The sequence below is a fragment of the Bidens hawaiensis genome, unplaced genomic scaffold (assembly GCF_021521415.1).
Source record: "Bidens hawaiensis isolate Kalapana, Puna unplaced genomic scaffold, B.hawaiensis_p1.1 tig00020892_1, whole genome shotgun sequence".
Lineage (NCBI taxonomy): Eukaryota > Viridiplantae > Streptophyta > Magnoliopsida > Asterales > Asteraceae > Bidens > Bidens hawaiensis.
In genome coordinates this window covers 33,986-56,028 of record NW_027493217.1, presented here as the reverse complement: position 1 = coordinate 56,028, position 22,043 = coordinate 33,986, and the positions used below count along the sequence as shown (strand labels likewise).

The 22,043-nt window shown below is 42.1% G+C and overlaps 1 protein-coding gene across 1 annotated transcript; it reads left to right on the top strand.

The window, feature by feature from the left end:
- The first annotated feature begins 5,317 nt into the window (after positions 1 to 5,317).
- On the top strand, positions 5,318 to 5,776 carry LOC143561987 (uncharacterized). The gene has a single exon (XM_077049921.1). The coding sequence runs from the start codon at positions 5,318 to 5,320 to the stop codon at positions 5,774 to 5,776; it is 459 nt and encodes a 152-aa protein (XP_076906036.1).
- Positions 5,777 to 22,043: the final 16,267 nt, after the last annotated feature.

Here is a 22,043-nt window from a genome sequence, read left to right as displayed (position 1 = left end):
TTAACTGTCTAGACGCATAAGCTATCACTTTTCCTCGTTGCATCAATACGCAACCTAACCCACGATGCGAAGCATCAGTACAAACCACCAAGTCCTCATCACCATCGGGCAATGCAAGGATTGGGGCTTGCGTGAGTCTCTTCTTTAACTCTTGAAAAGCTTCTTCTTGAAACTTTCCCCAACTGAATACTATCGACTTTCGGGTCATACCGGTCAACGGTGCGGCTATCTTGGAGAAACCTTCGATGAATCTCCTATAGTAGCCAACTAACCCTAGGAAGCTTCGTATATCAGTCGGATTATGTGGAGTCTTCCAGTTGGTTATCGCTTCAATCTTAGCTGGGTCCACCATAATTCCTTCAGGATTTATCACGTGACCTAGAAATTGCACCTCTCGCAACCAGAACGCGCATTTCGAAAACTTAGCATACAACTTCTCTTTCTTTAGAGTCTCTAATACCTCTCTTAAATGCTCAGCATGATCAGTCTCGTTCTTTGAATAAATCAGTATATCATTGATGAAGACGATAACTAACTTATCCAACATCGGCCGACACACCCTATTCATCATGAACATAAATGTTGCAGGGGCATTCGTTAGACCGAATGACATCACGAGGAATTCGTAGTGTCCATACCGCGTCCGAAACGCTGTTTTAGGGATGTCTGCCTCTTTCACTTTTAGCTAATGATAGCCTGATATGAGATCTACCCGTGAGAACCAACTTGAACCTTGCAGTTGGTCAAACAGATCATCGATCCTTGGCAAGAGAAATCTATTCTTTACTGTAAGCTTATTCAGCTCGCGATAGTCTATGCACATTCTCATACTTCCGTCCTTCTTCTTCAAGAATAACACTGGTGCGCCCCACGTGGAAACACTTGGCCTAATGAAACCCTTGTCGAGGAGTTCTTGCAGTTGGGACATCAACTCTTTCATCTCGGACGGAGCTAGACGGTAAGGCGCTTTCGCGACGGGCTGGGCTCCTGGTACTAAATCTATCTGGAATTCTACCTCTCGCTCCGGTGGCAACCCCGGAAGATCCTCAGGGAATACTTATGGGTAGTCGCGCATGATAGGAACATCTTTCATTTCTTTCGTCTCGGCCGTAGCGTTGACAACATACGCCAGGTAAGCACCGCACCCTCGCCTTAACAATCCCTCGGCTTTTATCATCGAAATGACGTTAAGCCCAGAACTTTCCTTATCACCATAAACCGTCACCGCACTACCATCCAAGGACTTTAACCTTATTATCCTACTCTTACACACTATCTGAGCTTCATACCCAGACAGCCAATCCATTCCCAAAACCACATCGAACCCTCCTAAGGTCATAACATAAAAGGTAACAGGGAACTCATGTCCCTCTAACTCTATCTTACAGTCCTTAACCATTCTCATTATTTTCACCGAAGTGTCGCTAGCGGTTTCTACTATCAAGGTTTCTGATACTCGACAACATTTCATTTTAGCTAGTTTACTAAATGTCGTAGCTACAAAACTTCTATTCGCACCCGAATCAAATAATACTGAAGTGGAAATACCATTTACTAAGAACGTACCAGTCACAACATCAGGAATCTGCTTGGCTTGCTCTTGGGTCAACATGTAGGCTCTGGTCCTCGGTCTTGTCGGTTCAGCATCGTTCTTCCCACTTCCTCCAGCTTCATTCTCAGTACATTCCCTTGCAAAGTGACCCGGCTTACCGCACTTGTAACATGCGGACCTTGCAGTACAACCTAGAGCGTAATGCCCCACCTTTCCGCACTTGTAGCAAGCATTCGTACCGAACTTGCACTCACCAGCATGACTCTTCCCACACTTATAACAAACATCTGAACCCTTACTCCATCTACACTCACCAGCATGTGCCTTACCACAAGTTTTGCACGACCTTTTCTCCCATACTTTCTGCTTCTTGTCTTTAGGGTTCCATAACTGAGTACTGGGCCGTTTAACAGGAGCGGCCCATTTCTTCTCTTTCTTTTTGTCTTCCACTACAATATCATCCGTAGCCAGGTCTGCATAAACAATCTCTGCAAGCTCGACGGCAGAGTCAAAGGTAGCAGGTTTACTCGTCCTGACTAGCATGCGGACTTTCTGTGGTAATCCCCTCACATAGCACTTGATCCTTTTTACCTCAGTGTTAACCATGTCAGGAACTGACCTAGACATTCGGTTAAACTCAGTGGTATACTCACAATGTGTCATTGTCCCAGCTTTCAAGTTCAGGAACTTCATCTCCGCCCTTTCAACCTCGGCGTCAGCATAAAATTTCTTCATAACCAGTTCTTTCAGATCCTCCCACCTCAGAGCCTTGATTTCCTCTCGACTCCTTCTTTGCTCAATCGATTCCCACCAGTACATTGCTTCCTCTTCGAAAGACTGGGTAGCATAACCCACAGTTTGGTCGGGACGGCATTCGCTAATGCAGATAATCTTATCCATGGCGGTTATCCATTGAAGGGTAGCGATTGCGTCTCCCAAGCCAGTTATAGTTGCACCCACCTCGGCCTCTTTTCATGTCACCGGCTTTCACAGAATTAACCCCACTCAAGGCCTCCCTCTCTTCTTCTTCATTTCTCTCACCATCACCCCCTGCCCCTCCAGCAGTTCTTTCCCGTCTTCCACCAGACCCTCCAGGAGTAATGTTCTTCACAGCAGTGGCTACAGCTTGCACAATAGCTGCTTGAATTAAGGGATCGAGTTGAACCCCTTCATTGTTGTTCGGGTTTCCTCCAGCTGCGCTTCCCTCATCTCTGGTATTGGAAGCTGTCTCAACCGAAGGTTGCTGGACACGACGAGGCCTGCCGCGTCGCCCAGTGCGACCTCCAGCTCCAGCCATCGTATTCTAAAAGGGAAAACACAAACTTCATCACTCAAGGAACTATTTAGTACAAGGATAGTAAGGCTAACAGGTAATAACAATGGCCAGCTATGATTAGCTTATCACGTTACTTTCCGTGTCCTATACATTTCCCTTTATGAGTCTATTTGTGCTGATTCTACTTTAAACAGTTAGTCAGTCAAGACAATCAATTAATCCTATCCCTATTGTTCACATAACCTTTCTTTATCAATTAACATACATCATTTAATCATACATCTTACCTTTACTGAGCTTGCTTGAGCGACACAAGGCATTCTCGAACTTGCATCTTCTTTCATTTCTTACTTAAATCCCATTCTCTGTTCGAGTCTAAGCATGTAGGATGCTTAAATCTCTCGAACTTTGCTCTGATACCAACTTGTAAGGCCCCGTTACCGGTAGCCCTACTTTGGTGTTGGATTTACTCATAAACGCAGTTCTAAATATCATAGTTAGTTAAAACTTTACGCGGAATATAAAAATTTATAAAACATCACATATCAAATCATAAACATGTCTTAAAACATTCTCCTTGTCTTTCAAAATCAAAACATAACCGGTCTTCAGATGCCAGAATCTTATTCTTCGGCCATGTCTCCCCGCTCAAGCGAGCTGTCCCATTCTACTCACCTGCGTGCATACTAAAAGTCAGCTACGCTGAGTGAGTTCTAGTTAATAACATCACATACTTTACATACATACATTTTTTTCATTCATACTTTTATAACTCAAATTCTACTTAACTCTATTCTATTCTGCCTCGGATATTATTAGGGTCCGGTCCCTTTTTCTGCCTTGGATATTATTAGGGTCCAGTCCCTTTTCTGCGTTGGATATTATTAGGGTCCAATCCCTTTTCTGCCTCGAGATTATTAAAGGGCTCGGTCCCTTTTCTGCCTTGGATATTATTATGGTCCAGTCCCTTTTCTACCTTTCTATCTCTTACCTTTGTTCATAACATACTTACATATCGTTCATAGTCCATACATAACATTATAACTTGACAGTGCGTGCAATATCCGAAGATCGTTCACGTACCAACGAGCAATCATTCTTACCTTTCATAACGTACATACATATCATTCATATTTCGTACATAACATTATAACTTGACAGTACGTGCAATATCCGAAGATCGTTCACGTACTGGCAAGCAATCATTCTTACCTTTCACAAAATCACATTGGACATACACTTATCACTTAGGATAAATGTATTAACAATCACATCGAGTATGCACACAGCCCCGAAAACATAACACAGAAATGGGGCTAGAAACTCACCTGAATTCGGTTCCTTTCTCCGTTTATCGTGATTCCTCTCTTTAACTGTGCTTTGCTAACTGTATATAGGTTACACGTATCAATACTCGTCTAATCTAATCTAACGGTCTAGTATTAGTTTCCTTTTACTTGGTCTTTAAGCGAACTTTTACATTTTAGCGAACTTAAACAGTTAAGCGAACTTAAGCATTTAAGCGAACTTAACTTAAGCGAACATATTAGGCGAAGTTCACAGCTTGGCGAACTTATAACTAGCGAAGTTCACAATGGGGCGAACTTATACTAGCGAAGTTCATAGCTTGGCGAACTTACATGCGTGCGAACTTATCCTCAGGCGAACATATAGATAGGCGAAGTTATCAATAGTAGCGGCGGGTTTTGATTTTAACTTCATTAACACCCATGTTCAACCCGTAACCCTTAATGATGATGTTAATCAGTCTCGCGAACATTCCCATGGCCGTTATTGAACCAGATTCGGCCCGAAAACGCGTAAAGGTTGGACCTTTAAGTTAAAACGTTCAATACTAGTCTAAAGTTCTATTTTAATCGAGCCGCACATGATTATGGGTTCATTAGTTTCGTTTTGGTATCAAGTTTACAGCTTTACGTTCTATTCACACCCGATCTAATCTCGTTCTAAGTTTCAAGGTTAAACGTTACTAAAAACGTAAACTTTAAGGTAAAAGACATACCTTAAATGCTCGTTTGGATCTCGTTTAACTTGGTTAAGAACTCTCAATCTTGTATATAGCTCATGTAATAACAATCCAATCCCGACTAGCGTTCGTTGGACTCGGATCTCGCTCCCTCTCTCGGCGGCCGTATGTGGTGAATGTGTGTGTTTTTGAGTGTGTAGAGATTTATGAAAGATGGAAATGATAGTTAGGTTTTTATGGTGGTTTAAGGGGTATTTAGATCCCTCAAAGCCCATGGACCTAAGGCCCATTCCCCTTAATCCATCTTAATTAGTCCAAGTCCATGATCTTTATTAAACACTAGCTGATATTATTTAACGCTCGACAAACTAACGAAATCTTTCTTTATTTAATATCATAATATTTTAGGATGTTACATGAAGAGCAACTTCAAAACTTGACTTTATATGAGATTGAGAAATTTTTACTACGCAACAATTATAGCTTAAGAAGATTTTCGACTATGCCTTATCCTGATAATGAGTCGCTATCATCTTCTAACAATCGTTTGATTAGTCAGGAGCTATCATATGACATACCAACTTTACAAAATGAGGTTCGGTGTCTTTCGAGTCAGTTAACGGCTGAACAACGACTAATTTATGATGATATCATCAGAGAAATCGATGGTGATAATGGTGGTGTATTCTTTGTTTACGGTTATGGTGGAACTGGTAAAACCTTTTTGTGGAAGACACTTTCTGCTTCAATAAGATCAAAAGGAGAAATAGTTTTGAATGTTGCTTCAAGCGGCATTGCATCTTTATTATTGCCGGGAGGAAGAACAGCACATTCAAGGTTCGGAATTCCTATAAATCTTACTGAGGTTTCGTCTTGTGGCATTAATAAAAACACTGAGGCTGCCCATTTATTAAAGAAAACAAAGTTAATTATATGGGACGAGGCACCTATGATTCATTAACATGCGTTAGAAGCTTTGGACAGAACCTTGAGAGACATGTTGGGTCAAAGTGGTAACATGAATAATGAACGGCCATTTGGTGGGAAAGTTATCGTTTTTGGTGGTGATTTTAGACAAACTCTTCCTGTTGTTCAAGGCGGCACGAGGCAAGACATTGTTAATGCATCTTTGTGTTCATCCTACCTTTGAGGTACTTGCAAAGTACTTAAACTAACAAAAAACATGAGGTTAACCGTTGGAAGTGACAAATCTAAAATACAAGAAACAATAGAGTTCGCTAATTGGCTTTATGATCTTGGAGAGGGAAAACTTGGTGGTCAAAATGATGGTGATACGACTTTTGATATTCCAGACAATCTTCTTATTAAGGATACCATTGATCCTATTTCATAATTAATTAACTTTGTATATCCTTCTATCCTCAAAGACTATGAAAATCCAGATTTCTTTAGTGAAGGAGCCTTATTTGCACCAACAAATGAGGTCGTTGAGGAAGTTAACGATCGTTTGTTGTCCATATTTCTAGGAGAAGAGAAAGAATACCTTAGCTCTGCCAGAAGAAAATGTTCGTGACACGCTTCAAGAAAATATGTACTCTTCTGATGTTTTAAATGGATTAAAAATTTCTGGAATGCCAAATCACAAGTAAGTACTAAAAGTTGGAGTACCGATCATGCTACTTAGAAATGTTGAACAAAAAAATGGTCTATGTAGTGGAACAAGACTACAGGTAAAGAGACTTTATAATCGTGTTATTGATGTTGTTGTCATATCTAGAACCAATATTGGTGACCGTGCTTATATTTCAAGAGCAAATCTTATACCATCAGATAAAAAAAATTCCGTTCAGATATTAAAGGAGGCAGTTTCCAGTTGTTGTTTGTTTTGCAATGACAGTCAATAAAAGCCAAGGCCAATCACTTTCTAGGTTGGTTTATTTCTTAGATAACCAGTTTTCGCCCATGGCCAGTTATATGTTGCGCTGTCTAGAGTTACAACAAGAGAAGGGCTCAAAGTACTCATTTTAGATGAAGATGGTCAAGTTTCAAATAAGACTAAGAACGTTGTATATAAAGAGATTTTTAGAGATTTATGAAAGCTTTGTCATGTAATTATATTTGTCTTCATTGTAATTTATTAGATGTTTTAAGTGCATCTTTAGTTTCATTGACTTTTTTATAATATAATTTACCCAACCCGTGTATCACATGGGTACCTGACCTAGTAATATAATATATTATATATTAAATATTAAATATAGCAACATATATGATATACTTGACTTAATTTAAGTATATAAAATTATTAGTATAGGTAATTTTAATATATATTATCTCAAAATATTATTTTTCTCAAAGTGGTAGATATTATTGAAGATACAAAAGTGTTTTACTAATTATTTAATATTTCATTTATTCTAACACATTACATGTGCAATACATAAATTTTGAAGCTAGTGTAATAATACAAAAAATATAAACTTAACGTATAATTATGAAGAGCTTGTAGCCTCATGATACCAATGTGTTTGAAAATGTGGAGCATCTACAATGAAATCGTCATTCCCATCAATGATAATTTAACCAACATACACATTTATTCATAAACTTTGTTCATTTTTAAAAGACGCTTTCACTCAAAATAATATTAAAATATAAGATGACGTGAACACCCAAATATGAGATTTACAGCTTAATTACTAGTTTATGCCCAACAGGCCAAAAGCTTCAAGGTGTATAACTTCCTCCTCCAGGCTGCAAAATACGAAAATAAACCTAAGTGTTTTCATCATTACATTTTGGTAAATATAAATAACCAAATTAATTAAACACTAAATCGAATAATTGACTTATCCAGCACAAATGTATGTCATTGCGTCCGCACAAACGCTCTCCATTCAGCAAATCAATGGCCTGGAAAGCTCCTCCGCCTTCGCTTCTCTAATAATTAAACAATATCTCATGTATAAAACACAAATAACATATAGTTACAACAACAAGATTTGGTTTAGTACCTTGTAATAATCTACTACGAGGAATTAGTTGGTCCAGCAATTGCCGGAATCAGTGTAGCATGTGTTGGTAATGTTAAAGAGGCCGCCACCGGCACCAATATTATTTATAAGGCATGCCAACATCAGTTACATCCTTATAGGAACTGTACGGAAGTAGTTGACTAAAACAAGTGATTTTGTTTTATCATTAATTGGAGATGACTCTTTCCTGTTTGGACACTCTTGTTGGGTTTCAACGGTGGTTCGGAACGAAAACGGTCAAGTATTTTAAACCCGTTTTAGTTAATAATTCGTTTCAATAGATATTAATCAATATTAATATACAAACATATAAACGAGTTATAAACACGGAGCGGATGATTAAACGATTAAATGAACCAAAACCGAAACCCAAAACCCGGATCCGATTACAACGTTAAACGAGTACGATTAAACATAAATAATAAACAACCATAGATTAGTTTGTCGATATACCTCGGTTATCGAAACCGGAAAGACACCGAAGGCTATTGAAACGCGCTAGAAAAGACACAATCACGAGACCAACAAATTCCGACAATGACAGCGGCTGACGGACGGCAACTGACGTACGGCGGCGTCCAGTGGCAGAATTCCAGCAACTATGCAACCTCACAGGAACCACAGCGGTTCTCCGGCGACGGCAATAGTAGACGGCGGCGGCGGTTCTCCGGTGGTCAGCAGCAGTAGACGCGAACAGCAGCTCAGCAAGAATTGGTGAGCTGCGGTGGTGTTCTGGTTGTGCTGGTGAGCTCCGGTGAGGCTTATAAGGGCGGCAAAGGGTGGTCACGATTTTTCGGCGGCCGGAAAAACGCTCCGGCGGCGGTGGCGGCTGGAATAGTATAAGATGGAGGCTAGGGTTTTGTTAGGTTGTTTTAATTATAATATCTTATACTATATATAGAATGTTATTAGGGTTTAAGCAAGTTAAACCAATTGGGCTTGAGCCCAATTAACCAAACAAAGTCTTTAACTAACATCTAGTCCACCTAATTGATTGTGTCGGGCCCAATTAACATTTAAATGGGTTTATGTTTTCGTTACCCCCGGTGTAACTCATACCGGGTCACATTCGGGTCGGTCCGCGTTGACTTGACCCGAACCGACCATTAAATCCAACAGTCTCCCACTTGGAAGGATTTGGGTCAAGTATCACAACGCTAACAGCTAGAGGCGTTCTAGCTACACATAGTTGTCCCCAAAGAAATATGACATTTTAAAACCCATAACCAAAGTATCTTGGAATACCTTATTGCAAGATAATGAATTTATAGTAATCGTTGTCATCAATCCTTTCTGTATAAGACATTAATTGAACAATGAGACATGGATCAAATCAATCTCATATAGTGTTCAGTTATTGTAGTTCTCGATATAGAGTCAAAGTGGTCCATTCAAACACACAGTAAGTTTGGGTGAGGCCTCACACTTTACCAGTTTGAATCAACGAGGGTGCCAATATGTCTAACTGTTACATTTTAATGTAAGAGTACAGAATCCCATATTGACTACATACAACTCCCACTGAACTCCAGAACATTCCTAATCAATGCCTTTATGCCTGGCAGTTACGCAACAGCAGTTGACATGATCAAAGAATATTCCTCGATAAACGAAAGTTCTAATATGTATCTCAGGTCTTAGGATACTAAATGAGCATACTATTATCAAAACATCTTATGATCAAGATCCATGAAGATGATTTGATGCGAGTTACATCTAACGTCATTCATAATGAGGTCTGTGAGTTTGGAAGTCAACTGCTTGAGTCCAAAGTCAGAATAGTCTTAATTCAGAATCGTTTCCACGAGTCTGAACGACTACGGATAATTTAGAATACAATATTCATGGATTAAACGTATTAAAATGAACACAGTTGTATTATTCAATGTTTGCATTTAACCATTAAATCAAAAGTGAACAAAGAAGTACAACTGATTAAACGTTCATACATCCAAATACTAAATCAAAATAAGTCACTAGCAAGTCTATCCCGATAGCATCTCTATGCTGATTATGCTTGTCCTGAGTCATCGGCTTAGTGAACGGGTCGGCTAGATTTTGATCTGTGTCTACTTTGCTTATCACGATGTCACCTCGTTCCAATATTTCCCGAATAAGATGGAAATTCCTTAGAATATGCTTGGTTCTGTGATGAGACCTTGGCTCTTTGGCTTGAGCAATAGCACCTGTGTTATCACAGAATATCTCGATTGGTTTGTGAATACTCGGAACCGCATCGAGATCGGTGATGAACTTCTTCATCCAAGCAGCCTCTTTAGCAGCATCTGATGCAGCTATATATTTGGATTCGGTTGTAGAATCCGCCACTACACTCTGCTTGGAGCTCTTCCAATAAATAGCTCCTCCATTGAGAGTGAAAACGAAACCTGACTGTCACACCCGGCCCTGAGCGGCGGAAACAGCCGGGCGCGCACGAGTGGGGATTGATAATTAAGCACGGGCCATTGCAAACATTCAAAGATTTTCATTGCGCATGAAAAGTTTAATACAAATACATTACATTGATTAAAAATTACATAAAAACATCCAAGTATAAAAACTGTTGAAGATTTCCACGCCATATCCCCATGCGCGGCGGGAACAACCACGCGCATCGAAGGGATAGAACTAAAATCTTCCAAAAAGCTAGTTTAGATGTTCAGCGTGAGGTGCTCTAAGTGTGACTCCATGCGCTACCTAGTTATCTCCTGAAAGACACGTAAAAACATTTGAATCAGTATAAACTGAGTGAGTTCACAAGTTTTAGTAACTTGATAAATCGTATTGCATCCTAATCTTGATACAAATCATTCTGAAACATAATTCTGATAGCATCATTAAAACACATGCTTGGTAAAACATAGTTCTATCAACATATTCTGATAAAATCGTTCCGCGGGTTACGCGCGAACATTTCTGGGAACTGTGCTCGTCTATGCAAAGTGGCGCTGCCACTACGAGCTAAAGTAATACCGTCCCGCGGGTTACGCGCGAACGTTTCAGGAAAATGTGCTCGTCCATGCAAAGTGGCGCTGCCACTACGAGCTAATCAATAATTCCGTCCCGCGGGTTACGCGCGGACGTTGTGCCGGAAAACAAGGCGCTCGTCCATGCAAAGAGGTGCGACCCCTACGAGCGGGCTCAAACCCATAGTACTGCCCCATGACCAAACTAGGCACTCGTCCATGCAAAGAGGTGCGACCCCTACGAGTGGGTGGATCAAACCAGCAGTCCCTACCCTTAGAGTTCCAATGGTAAAGTGATCACTTACTCGAGTTCTAGCGCACATACATCGAAAACCTTAGATAACCGTTTGCATTGCTCATCATGAAACATAACTTAAACACATAATCGCTTGCATAGCTTGTAAGTATACCATGATAAAACATTATTTAAGTACGTGTCCCTCGCCCCGAAAACAGTTTAAAAATAGTGAAAACAGTGAAAATAGGGGCTGTGAGACTCACCTGTGGTTCTTGTTAAGGGATTAATCGAGATTCGGGTTTTCTTGGTGTTGGCCTCGGAATCGAAGGTCTAGAATACGATTAAATAACAAGAAGTATATATATTAAGATCAAGAAATAGGAGAATATAAGGTTTGGAAAGTAGATCTCAAGTTTATAACCTCGGCTTACCTAGTAACTGGAACGGAATCGAAAATAACGGATGCTCGGGAGATGATTAGTGCAAGTTTGCAGTTCTTTGAAGTGTGTTTTGAGTGATAATTTAGGTTACATATTTATAGGCAAACTCAAGGGAACACAATCCCTTGCTTTAGGGGATTGTAATCTTTTCATATCTAGGTGTAATGATGATGAAGTATGGAAATTATTATTGTTTATTGTTTATTTAAAAGTGGAGGTGTGGACAAAAGATCTTGATTTGATTTGGACAGGGCATGCAGGTCTGGGGTTGGTGAGAATAGGGTGGCTGACAGTTGACTTTTCATGTTACAGTGTGCTTTTTCAGGTACTTTTGTCAGTGTTCAGTAAAAAGTGGAAAATCTCTGAAACACGCTACTGTTTCCTTTTGGGCGGGAGTAATCTCCTTATGACTGGAGAATAGACTAAGTGTTCTGTGCGCATCACTTTGTGCGCATAGCTTTCTGCGTGTAGGACATTTCTTTGCTGCGGGTAGGTGCGTAACCTTCTCGCAGTTAGGGATATTGAGTTTCATTTGTAGATTCTCCAGGTGGTCTTGGTATTTCAACATAGTGATCAGTCATGTTGAAGTCAATTCCATCTTGGAGCTTCGGACAAACTAGCTCTCAATGTTCCCGCCATGCGGGGAGGTTAGTTCCCTTCCGCACGCGCATAAACGATTTAGGATGCACCCGCCTTAGCATCATGCGGTATGGTCAACCCATAGACAACATAACGTTAAGTTACATGAAAACATAAAGCCAAAACATTCGCGCATGGCGCATATAACATATGCTCACGCTGGTTCTTAACATGGTGCGCTCGCGCAGGGCGCACATAACAAATGCACGCGCTGACTAACATGGCGCGCTCGCGCAGGGCGTACATAACAAATGCACGCGCTGACTAACATGGCGCGCTCGCGCAGGGCGCACATAACATAATTACCTAATATTTAGGTTGATTACTTGGTTTAAGGGATTGGGAATTTACCGGGTGTCACATTCTCCCCTCGTTAAACGAATTTCGTCCCGAAATTTAGGAGACGTTGCTGGCAGAAGCCATGTTCTGAAAGAGGTGTGGGTATTTCTGGCGCATCTGGTCTTCTCTTTCCCAAGTGAATTCAGGCCCACGCCTCGAGTTCCATTGAACCTTTACTAACTTGATTCTGCTTCTGCGTAACTTTTGTTCTTTCCAATCGGTTACTGCTATAGGTTCTTCTACGAAGTGCAGCTGTTTGTCGATGTGAATCTCTTCCAACGGCAAAATCAACGTTTCGTCAGATAAGCACTTTTTGAGGTTGGACACATGAAACGTATCATGAACTCCACTGAGTTCGGCGGGTAAACGGAGTTTATAAGCAACCGGACCGATCCTTTCCAGGATCTCAAATGGTCCAATGTAGCGCGGATTCAACTTTCCTCGCTTGCCGAAACGGGGGACTCCTTTCCATGGAGAGACTTTCAAAAGTACTTTATCCCCTACTTGAAATTCCAATGGTTTCCTTCGCATATCTGCGTAGCTCTTCTGTCTGTCGCGCGCTGTCTTAAGGCGATCCCTTATCTGAAAAATCTTGTCTGTTGTTTCTTGGATCAATTCTGGACCAGTCATTTGCTTGTCACCTACTTCAGCCCAGCACAGTGGGGATCTACACTTGCGCCCATACAGAGCTTCGAACGGCGCAGCCTTAATGCTTGTGTGATAGCTGTTGTTGTAAGAAAATTCAACCAATGGGAGATGAGTATCCCAGCTACCTTCGAAATCGATTGCGCACGCGCGTAGCATATCTTCCAATGTCTGGATTGTTCGCTCACTTTGCCCATCCGTTTGAGGATGATATGCCGTACTCATGTCAAGACGAGTACCTAAAGCCCCTTGTAACGATCTCCAAAACCTTGATGTGAACCGACTATCTCTATCAGAAATGATGGACACTGGGACTCCATGTTTTGAAACTACTTCTCGAATATACAGTCGGGCTAACTTTTCCATCTTATCGGTTTCCTTGATCGGCAGGAAGTGCGCTGACTTAGTTAGCCGATCCACAATAACCCATATTGTGTCATAACCCCCAGGTGTCCTTGGCAGTTTGGTGATGAAGTCCATAGAGATTTGTTCCCACTTCCACATGGGAATTTCTGGCTGCTGAAGCAACCCTGATGGTTTCTGGTATTCAGCCTTCACCTTTGAACACGTCAGGCACTTACTGACATACGTCGCGATGGCGCCTTTAAGATTGGGCCACCAATACAGCGTTTTAACATCTTGGTACATCTTGTCTGCGCCAGGATGTACGGAATACCGCGTCTTGTGAGCTTCGTTTAATACTTGCTCGCGCAATCCTCCCTTGAGAGGGACCCATATGCGGTTAGCGAAATATAGATTGCCGTTCTCTTTAAGTTCCAAACTCTTAACCATACCCCCAAGGCATTCGTTTTTAACAAACTCTGGTTTCAAGGCTTCTTGCTGAGCGTCTCGGATGCGGGTAGAGAGATCTGCGTGAATGGTCAACCTTAGAGCCTTGACTCGTAGCGTTTTTATTCGCTCCTTCCTACTTAGCGCGTCTGCTACCACATTCGCCTTTCCAGGGTGGTACTTAATTTCACAATCATAATCATTCAACAACTCCACCCATCTTCGTTGCCTCATGTTTAAATCCTTTTGATCAAATATATGTTGAAGGCTCTTGTGATCCGTAAAGATTATACACTTTGTACCATAGAGGTAATGGCGCCAAATCTTTAGCGCGAAGACAACCGCTCCAATTTCTAAATCATGCGTTGTGTAGTTCTTTTCATTGGTCTTGAGTTGGCGTGAGGCATACGCTATGACTTTGTCTCGCTGCATAAGGACACATCCAAGTCCCTGATGTGAAGCGTCGCAGTAAACAACAATGTCATCCATCCCCTCGGGCAAAGACAAAATTGGCGCACTACATAACTTCTGTTTCAACATTTGAAATGCTGTTTCCTGATTTTCGCCCCAAACAAACTTCTTGTCTTTCTGAGTTAGCGCGGTCAGAGGTAGAGCTATTTTGGAGAAGTTCTCAATGAAGCGTCGATAGTAGCCAGCTAGTCCTAGGAATTGCCTCACCTCAGTTGGGGTTTTTGGCGCTTCCCAGTTTTCGATGGCCTTGACTTTGGAAGGATCAACGTGTATTCCTTTCTTGTTTACAACGTGACCGAGAAAGTGAACTTCTCTAAGCCAAAACTCGCACTTGGAAAACTTCGCATACAACTTTTCTTTCCTCAACAATTCCAAAATCAATCTCAGGTGTTGCTCATGCTCGGCCTCGGTCCGTGAGTAAATCAGAATATCATCTATAAACACAATCACAAACTTGTCCAAGTATGGTTTGCACACGCGGTTCATCAGATCCATGAACACAGCCGGCGCATTAGTTAGCCCGAAAGGCATCACTAAGAACTCATAATGGCCGTATCTAGTTCGGAAGGCTGTTTTCGGCACATCTTCCTCATGGACCCTAAGTTGGTGGTATCCTGACCGTAGATCTATCTTCGAATAATAACTGGATCCCTGCAACTGGTCAAATAAGTCGTCAATCCTCGGTAAGGGGTACCGATTCTTGACTGTCAGCTTGTTCAGCTCCCTGTAGTCAATACACATTCTGAACGAACCATCCTTCTTCTTAACAAACAGTACTGGAGCTCCCCAAGGTGAAAAGCTTGGGCGTATGAAACCCTTATCCAATAGTTCCTGTAACTGATTGGATAGCTCTTGCATCTCAGATGGAGCTAATCGATAAGGCGCTCGAGCTACTGGCGCAGCTCCTGGGACTAAATCAATACGAAACTCGACTTGTCGCGGCGGCGGTAGTCCGGGCAAATCTTCAGGAAAAACTTCTGGAAATTCGCGCACTACTGGTAAGTCTTCAATTCTTCGCTCATCTCCTTTCTTCTCTACGACATGCGCCAGGAAGGCGTAGCACCCTTTCCTTAGGCACTTTCGCGCCTTTAGGCACGAAATCAGTTTCATCGCAACTCCCCTTCTTTCCCCTTGAATTACCAAGGTTTCTCCGTTCAACAGTGGGATCCGAACCTGCTTCTCATGGCAAATAACTTCCGCGCGGTTCTCGACTAACCAATCCATACCTACCACAATATCAAAACTTCCCAAGTCTATTGGCAACAAGTTAATATTGAACCCGTGACCTCCCATGTCTATAACACATTGTTCAGTTCTTTCGTTCGCGCATAACTGCCTACCATTGGCTAGTTCTATAGTATAAGGCGTGTCTAGCCTACTGGTTGCTAGGCCTAGGGAGTCTTTAAACTCAGCGGATATAAAACTTAGGTCAGCGCCAGTATCAAATAAGACAGATGCAAAATGTCCATTAAGCAAAAACGTACCGGTTACCACATTCGGCTCTTCTTTAGCTTCGCCTGCGCCGATCACAAAAGCTCTCCCGCGAGCTTGGTTCCCCTTTTGCGGGCAATCCCGACTAAAATGCCCTGGCTTCCCGCATGCGTAGCAGTTGTCGCTTGCTCCAGCTTCTCTGATACGGCAATTCATCGTCTTGTGCCCTGGTCTGCCACATTTGGCGCATTCGATTCTTGCGCATTCACCCTCGTGGTGATACTTGCATTTGTTGCACCATGGGCGAGGCCCGCTGTATCCTTTTCGTGGTGGCTCCGCGGCCTGAATCGCGTAAGTCCTTGCGCTCTCCTGCTTCTTGAACGGTGGCTGCTTGGAGTCGGACCCTCGGTGGTGAGAGTTCCATTTCCTCTTGGGATCAGAGGTTCGCTGCTCGATTCCGCGCGTAGTCAACATACCCGCACGGACCGTATCCCTTGTAAGGGTGATGGCCCGCGCTACCGCCTCATCAAAGGTTGGAGGCGCTGCGGCGTTGAGCGGAACCCTAACAACAGGAGGTAACCCAAAAATATACCTCTCGATCTTCTTTTCCTCCGTGTTTGCCATGTCTGGCACCAACTGGCAAAGTTCGTTGAACCGGTTGTTGTAGGCGTCGATATCCGTTCCTACCATGGTGTGGTTCCAGAATTCCTGTTGTAGACTCTGGATTTCTGCGCGAGAGCAGAACTTTCTCATCATCATCTCCTTCAGTTCCTCCCAGGTCTTGTGGAGAGCAACTTCTCGCCCCAATGTTTTCGTTTGAAGCTTCCACCAAGACGAAGCTGCTTCTTGGAACATGCAGGTCGCGTAAAGGACCTTCTGGTTCTCACTACATCCACTAATGGAGAGAACTGTCTCCATCTTGTCAATCCAGTTGTAGAGCCCAATGGCCCCTTCGGTTCCCTTGAATGGCCAAGGCTTACAGGCCATGAATGTCTTATAGGAGCATCCTTTGTCCAAGGCTCCTGATTCGGGTTCTGGGGTCTCATTCTGACGACCCTGACTTGATTCGGCCTTGCTGGCCTCATGTGTTGCGATTGCTTGCGCGATTATTTCCGCGAGTTCCTCGGGTGTCATGGTAATTCCTTTGGCTTTAGTTGGAGGCATTCTCGCTTTTAAAAGAGAATGAAAATATATCAGGCTTAGCGCATGTACTCTGAGCACATTATGTTATCATTATTTACTACACTGTGTGACCCGTGTTCCTAAGTGTGTGTATAGTTTCTTTTGAAAATATTTTCTTTGAAAAATATTTCATGCGATTCCCCAACGGTTATAGTCTAGGTTAAAAATTCTTTTCCTAGTTCGCTATAACCAGTGCTCTGATACCAATCTGTCACACCCGGCCCTGAGCGGCGGAAACAGCCGGGCGCGCACGAGTGGGGATTGATAATTAAGCACGGGCCATTGCAAACATTCAAAGATTTTCATTGCGCATGAAAAGTTTAATACAAATACATTACATTGATTAAAAATTACATAAAAACATCCAAGTATAAAAACTGTTGAAGATTTCCACGCCATATCCCCATGCGCGGCGGGAACAACCACGCGCATCGAAGGGATAGAACTAAAATCTTCCAAAAAGCTAGTTTAGATGTTCAGCGTGAGGTGCTCTAAGTGTGACTCCATGCGCTACCTAGTTATCTCCTGAAAGACACGTAAAAACATTTGAATCAGTATAAACTGAGTGAGTTCACAAGTTTTAGTAACTTGATAAATCGTATTGCATCCTAATCTTGATACAAATCATTCTGAAACATAATTCTGATAGCATCATTAAAACACATGCTTGGTAAAACATAGTTCTATCAACATATTCTGATAAAATCGTTCCGCGGGTTACGCGCGAACATTTCTGGGAACTGTGCTCGTCTATGCAAAGTGGCGCTGCCACTACGAGCTAAAGTAATACCGTCCCGCGGGTTACGCGCGAACGTTTCAGGAAAATGTGCTCGTCCATGCAAAGTGGCGCTGCCACTACGAGCTAATCAATAATTCCGTCCCGCGGGTTACGCGCGGACGTTGTGCCGGAAAACAAGGCGCTCGTCCATGCAAAGAGGTGCGACCCCTACGAGCGGGCTCAAACCCATAGTACTGCCCCATGACCATACTAGGCACTCGTCTATGCAAAGAGGTGCGACCCCTACGAGTGGGTGGATCAAACCAGCAGTCCCTACCCTTAGAGTTCCAATGGTAAAGTGATCACTTACTCGAGTTCTAGCGCACATACATCGAAAACCTTAGATAACCGTTTGCATTGCTCATCATGAAACATAACTTAAACACATAATCGCTTGCATAGCTTGTAAGTATACCATGATAAAACATTATTTAAGTACGTGTCCCTCGCCCCGAAAACAGTTTAAAAATAGTGAAAACAGTGAAAATAGGGGCTGTGAGACTCACCTGTGGTTCTTGTTAAGGGATTAATCGAGATTCGGGTTTTCTTGGTGTTGGCCTCGGAATCGAAGGTCTAGAATACGATTAAATAACAAGAAGTATATATATTAAGATCAAGAAATAGGAGAATATAAGGTTTGGAAAGTAGATCTCAAGTTTATAACCTCGGCTTACCTAGTAACTGGAACGGAATCGAAAATAACGGATGCTCGGGAGATGATTAGTGCAAGTTTGCAGTTCTTTGAAGTGTGTTTTGAGTGATAATTTAGGTTACATATTTATAGGCAAACTCAAGGGAACACAATCCCTTGCTTTAGGGGATTGTAATCTTTTCATATCTAGGTGTAATGATGATGAAGTATGGAAATTATTATTGTTTATTGTTTATTTAAAAGTGGAGGTGTGGACAAAAGATCTTGATTTGATTTGGACAGGGCATGCAGGTCTGGGGTTGGTGAGAATAGGGTGGCTGACAGTTGACTTTTCATGTTACAGTGTGCTTTTTCAGGTACTTTTGTCAGTGTTCAGTAAAAAGTGGAAAATCTCTGAAACACGCTACTGTTTCCTTTTGGGCGGGAGTAATCTCCTTATGACTGGAGAATAGACTAAGTGTTCTGTGCGCATCACTTTGTGCGCATAGCTTTCTGCGTGTAGGACATTTCTTTGCTGCGGGTAGGTGCGTAACCTTCTCGCAGTTAGGGATATTGAGTTTCATTTGTAGATTCTCCAGGTGGTCTTGGTATTTCAACATAGTGATCAGTCATGTTGAAGTCAATTCCATCTTGGAGCTTCGGACAAACTAGCTCTCAATGTTCCCGCCATGCGGGGAGGTTAGTTCCCTTCCGCACGCGCATAAACGATTTAGGATGCACCCGCCTTAGCATCATGCGGGATGGTCAACCCATAGACAACATAACGTTAAGTTACATGAAAACATAAAGCCAAAACATTCGCGCATGGCGCATATAACATATGCTCACGCTGGTTCTTAACATGGTGCGCTCGCGCAGGGCGCACATAACAAATGCACGCGCTGACTAACATGGCGCGCTCGCGCAGGGCGTACATAACAAATGCACGCGCTGACTAACATGGCGCGCTCGCGCAGGGCGCACATAACATAATTACCTAATATTTAGGTTGATTACTTGGTTTAAGGGATTGGGAATTTACCGGGTGTCACACTGACTGTGAGCGAGAATCATCTCGGGCTGTCTGGAAGCTAGCATCAATGTAACACCTTACAGTGAGCTCCTCTTCCACTCCCCAAACACCAAGAACATGTCTTTGGTCCTATTCAAGTACCTTAGAATGTTCTTTACAACAGTCCAATGGGCAATGCATGGACTCTGTTGAAAACGACTGGTCATGCTCAAGGCATACGAGACACCAAGTCTAGTACACAACATAGCAAACATGATAGAGCCAACCGCAGAAGCATATGGAATTGCTTGCATACGTTTAGATTCAATGTCCGTTGCCGGAGATTGCGATTTGCTCAACACGGTTCCTTTAGTCATTGGAACAGCTCCTTTCTTGGAGTTTTCCATTGAGAAGCGTGTCATTACTTTGTCTATGTAAGTACTTTGACTTAGCCCTAGAATCCGCTTAGATCTATCTCTATAGATCTTTATTCCCAGAATATATGCGGCTTCTCCAAGATCTTTCATTGCAAAACAAGATTCCAACCAGTGCTTAACTTCCTTAAGCATAGGAATGTTGTTTCCAATGATCAGTATATCATCGACATACAAGATGAGGAATGATATAGTGCTCCCACTAGCCTTTCTGTAAACACAAGGCTCATCTTCATTTTTGACAAAACCAAACTCTTTGATTTTCTCATCAAAGTGAAGATTCCAGCTTCGAGATGCTTGCTTAAGTCCATAAATGGACTTGTTCAATTTGCAAACCCTATTAGGATATTTTGGATCGACAAAACCTTCAGGCTGAACCATATAGACATCTTCAGAAAGATGTCCATTAAGAAAAGCGGTTTTGATATCCATTTGCCATATCTCATAGTCATAGTATGCAGCAATGGCAAGCAATATCCTGATTGACTTAGTCATAGCAACGGGCGAAAAGTTTTCATCATAGTCAACACCTTGAGTTTGAGTAAAACCTTTCGCAACTAGCCGTGCCTTATAGGTTTGCACATTTCCATGCATGTCGGTTTTTCTCTTGAAAATCCATTTGCTCCCTACTGCCCGACTATCGGGGGGTAGCTCAACCAAGTTCCAAACTTGGTTATCATGCATGGATTGCATCTCGGCGTTCATGGCATCTTGCCATTTCTTGGATTCCGGATCCAAGATAGCAGATTTGTAGTTAGTAGGCTCGTCCTCAGACTCGGCTACTAATAAGACTTCGGGACCATCTAGATGCCATAAGTATCTAGAATTTGGTACGGGAGTCCTACTACTTCTGCGAACGCTTGTGTTCACGTCTGATGTATCAGCAACAAAAACTTGTTGATCAGACGCTCCAACTTCCTCAGCGGTTGTTTGTGGTTCTCGAATTTCTTCAAAATCGATAATGTTATGTCCAGTTCCTCGATTGAGAAATTTCTTCTCGAGAAAGTGGCCTTTCCTCTTGATAGAAATCGTATTTGTATCAGGATGAAAGAAGTAATAACCGCTTTTGTTATAGTATCCGACGAAAACAACTTTTACGTCGCGGGGATCAAGTTTGTCATAAGACTCACTTGTGATATAAGCATCACATCCCCATACTCTAAGATAAGACAATTTGAGCTTCTTTCCCTTATGCCATATCTCATATGGAGTTTTGTCTATCTTCTTAGTTGGAGCTAGATTGACAATGCAGGCGGCGGTCATAAGGGCGTAACCCCAAAAGGAGTGAGGCAAGTTAGTTCTACACATCATCGATCGAACCATGTTTAGAAAGTTCGATTTCTCCTCTCGCTCACGCCATTAAGTTGGGGTGTGCCAGGTGGAGTGAGCTGTGAAACAATTCCATGATCTTTTAGATGAGTGATGAACTCTGAGCTGAGATACTCTCCACCTCGATCTGATCGAAGTATCTTAATGGTTTTATCAAGTTGTTTTTCCACTTCGTTTTGAAACTCTTTGAACCTTTCAAAAGTTTCGTGCTTGTGTTTCATAAGATGCACATAAGCGTATCGACTATAATCGTCGATAAAAGAAATGAAGTATCTTTCATGGTTTTTAGTCATGGTTCTGAAAGGTCCACATACATCATTATGTATGAGTCCTAACAGATCACTTGCTCGTTCACTTTTATGAGTGAATGAGTCTTTGGCGAGTTTGTCAGCTAAGTAATATTCACAATCGTCAAAAGAGTCTGGTCCTGTGGATTCAAGAATCCCTTCGGATGGGAGTCTTTTAACTCTTGCCTTGCTTATGTGGCCAAGTTGGCAATGCCATAGAAAAGTATCATTGATGCTAGTCTTGATACGTTTTGAAAGATGGTATACGTTATTGTCAGTTTGAACATCAATCTCATAAATACCATTTCGAGGTTTAGCCTCAAAGTAAAAGATATCATTCAAGTAAGCAGAAATAGCCATGCCATTAAGAACATACTTAAATCCTTGTTCAAACAACAACGAAACTGAAATGATGTTTCTGGTCAAGCCAGGAGCATACAAACAATTATTCAAAGGAAAAACTAGGCCAGATGGACAAGTAAAATGGCATACTCCAGTTGCCAGAACTGGTACTCTCTTCTCATCTCCAACGATGAGTTCCATGCTGCCTTTATTCAGTTTCCTCCACTTTCCGGGCTCCTGCAAGACATTAACGATGTGGTAACCACATCCGGTATCAAA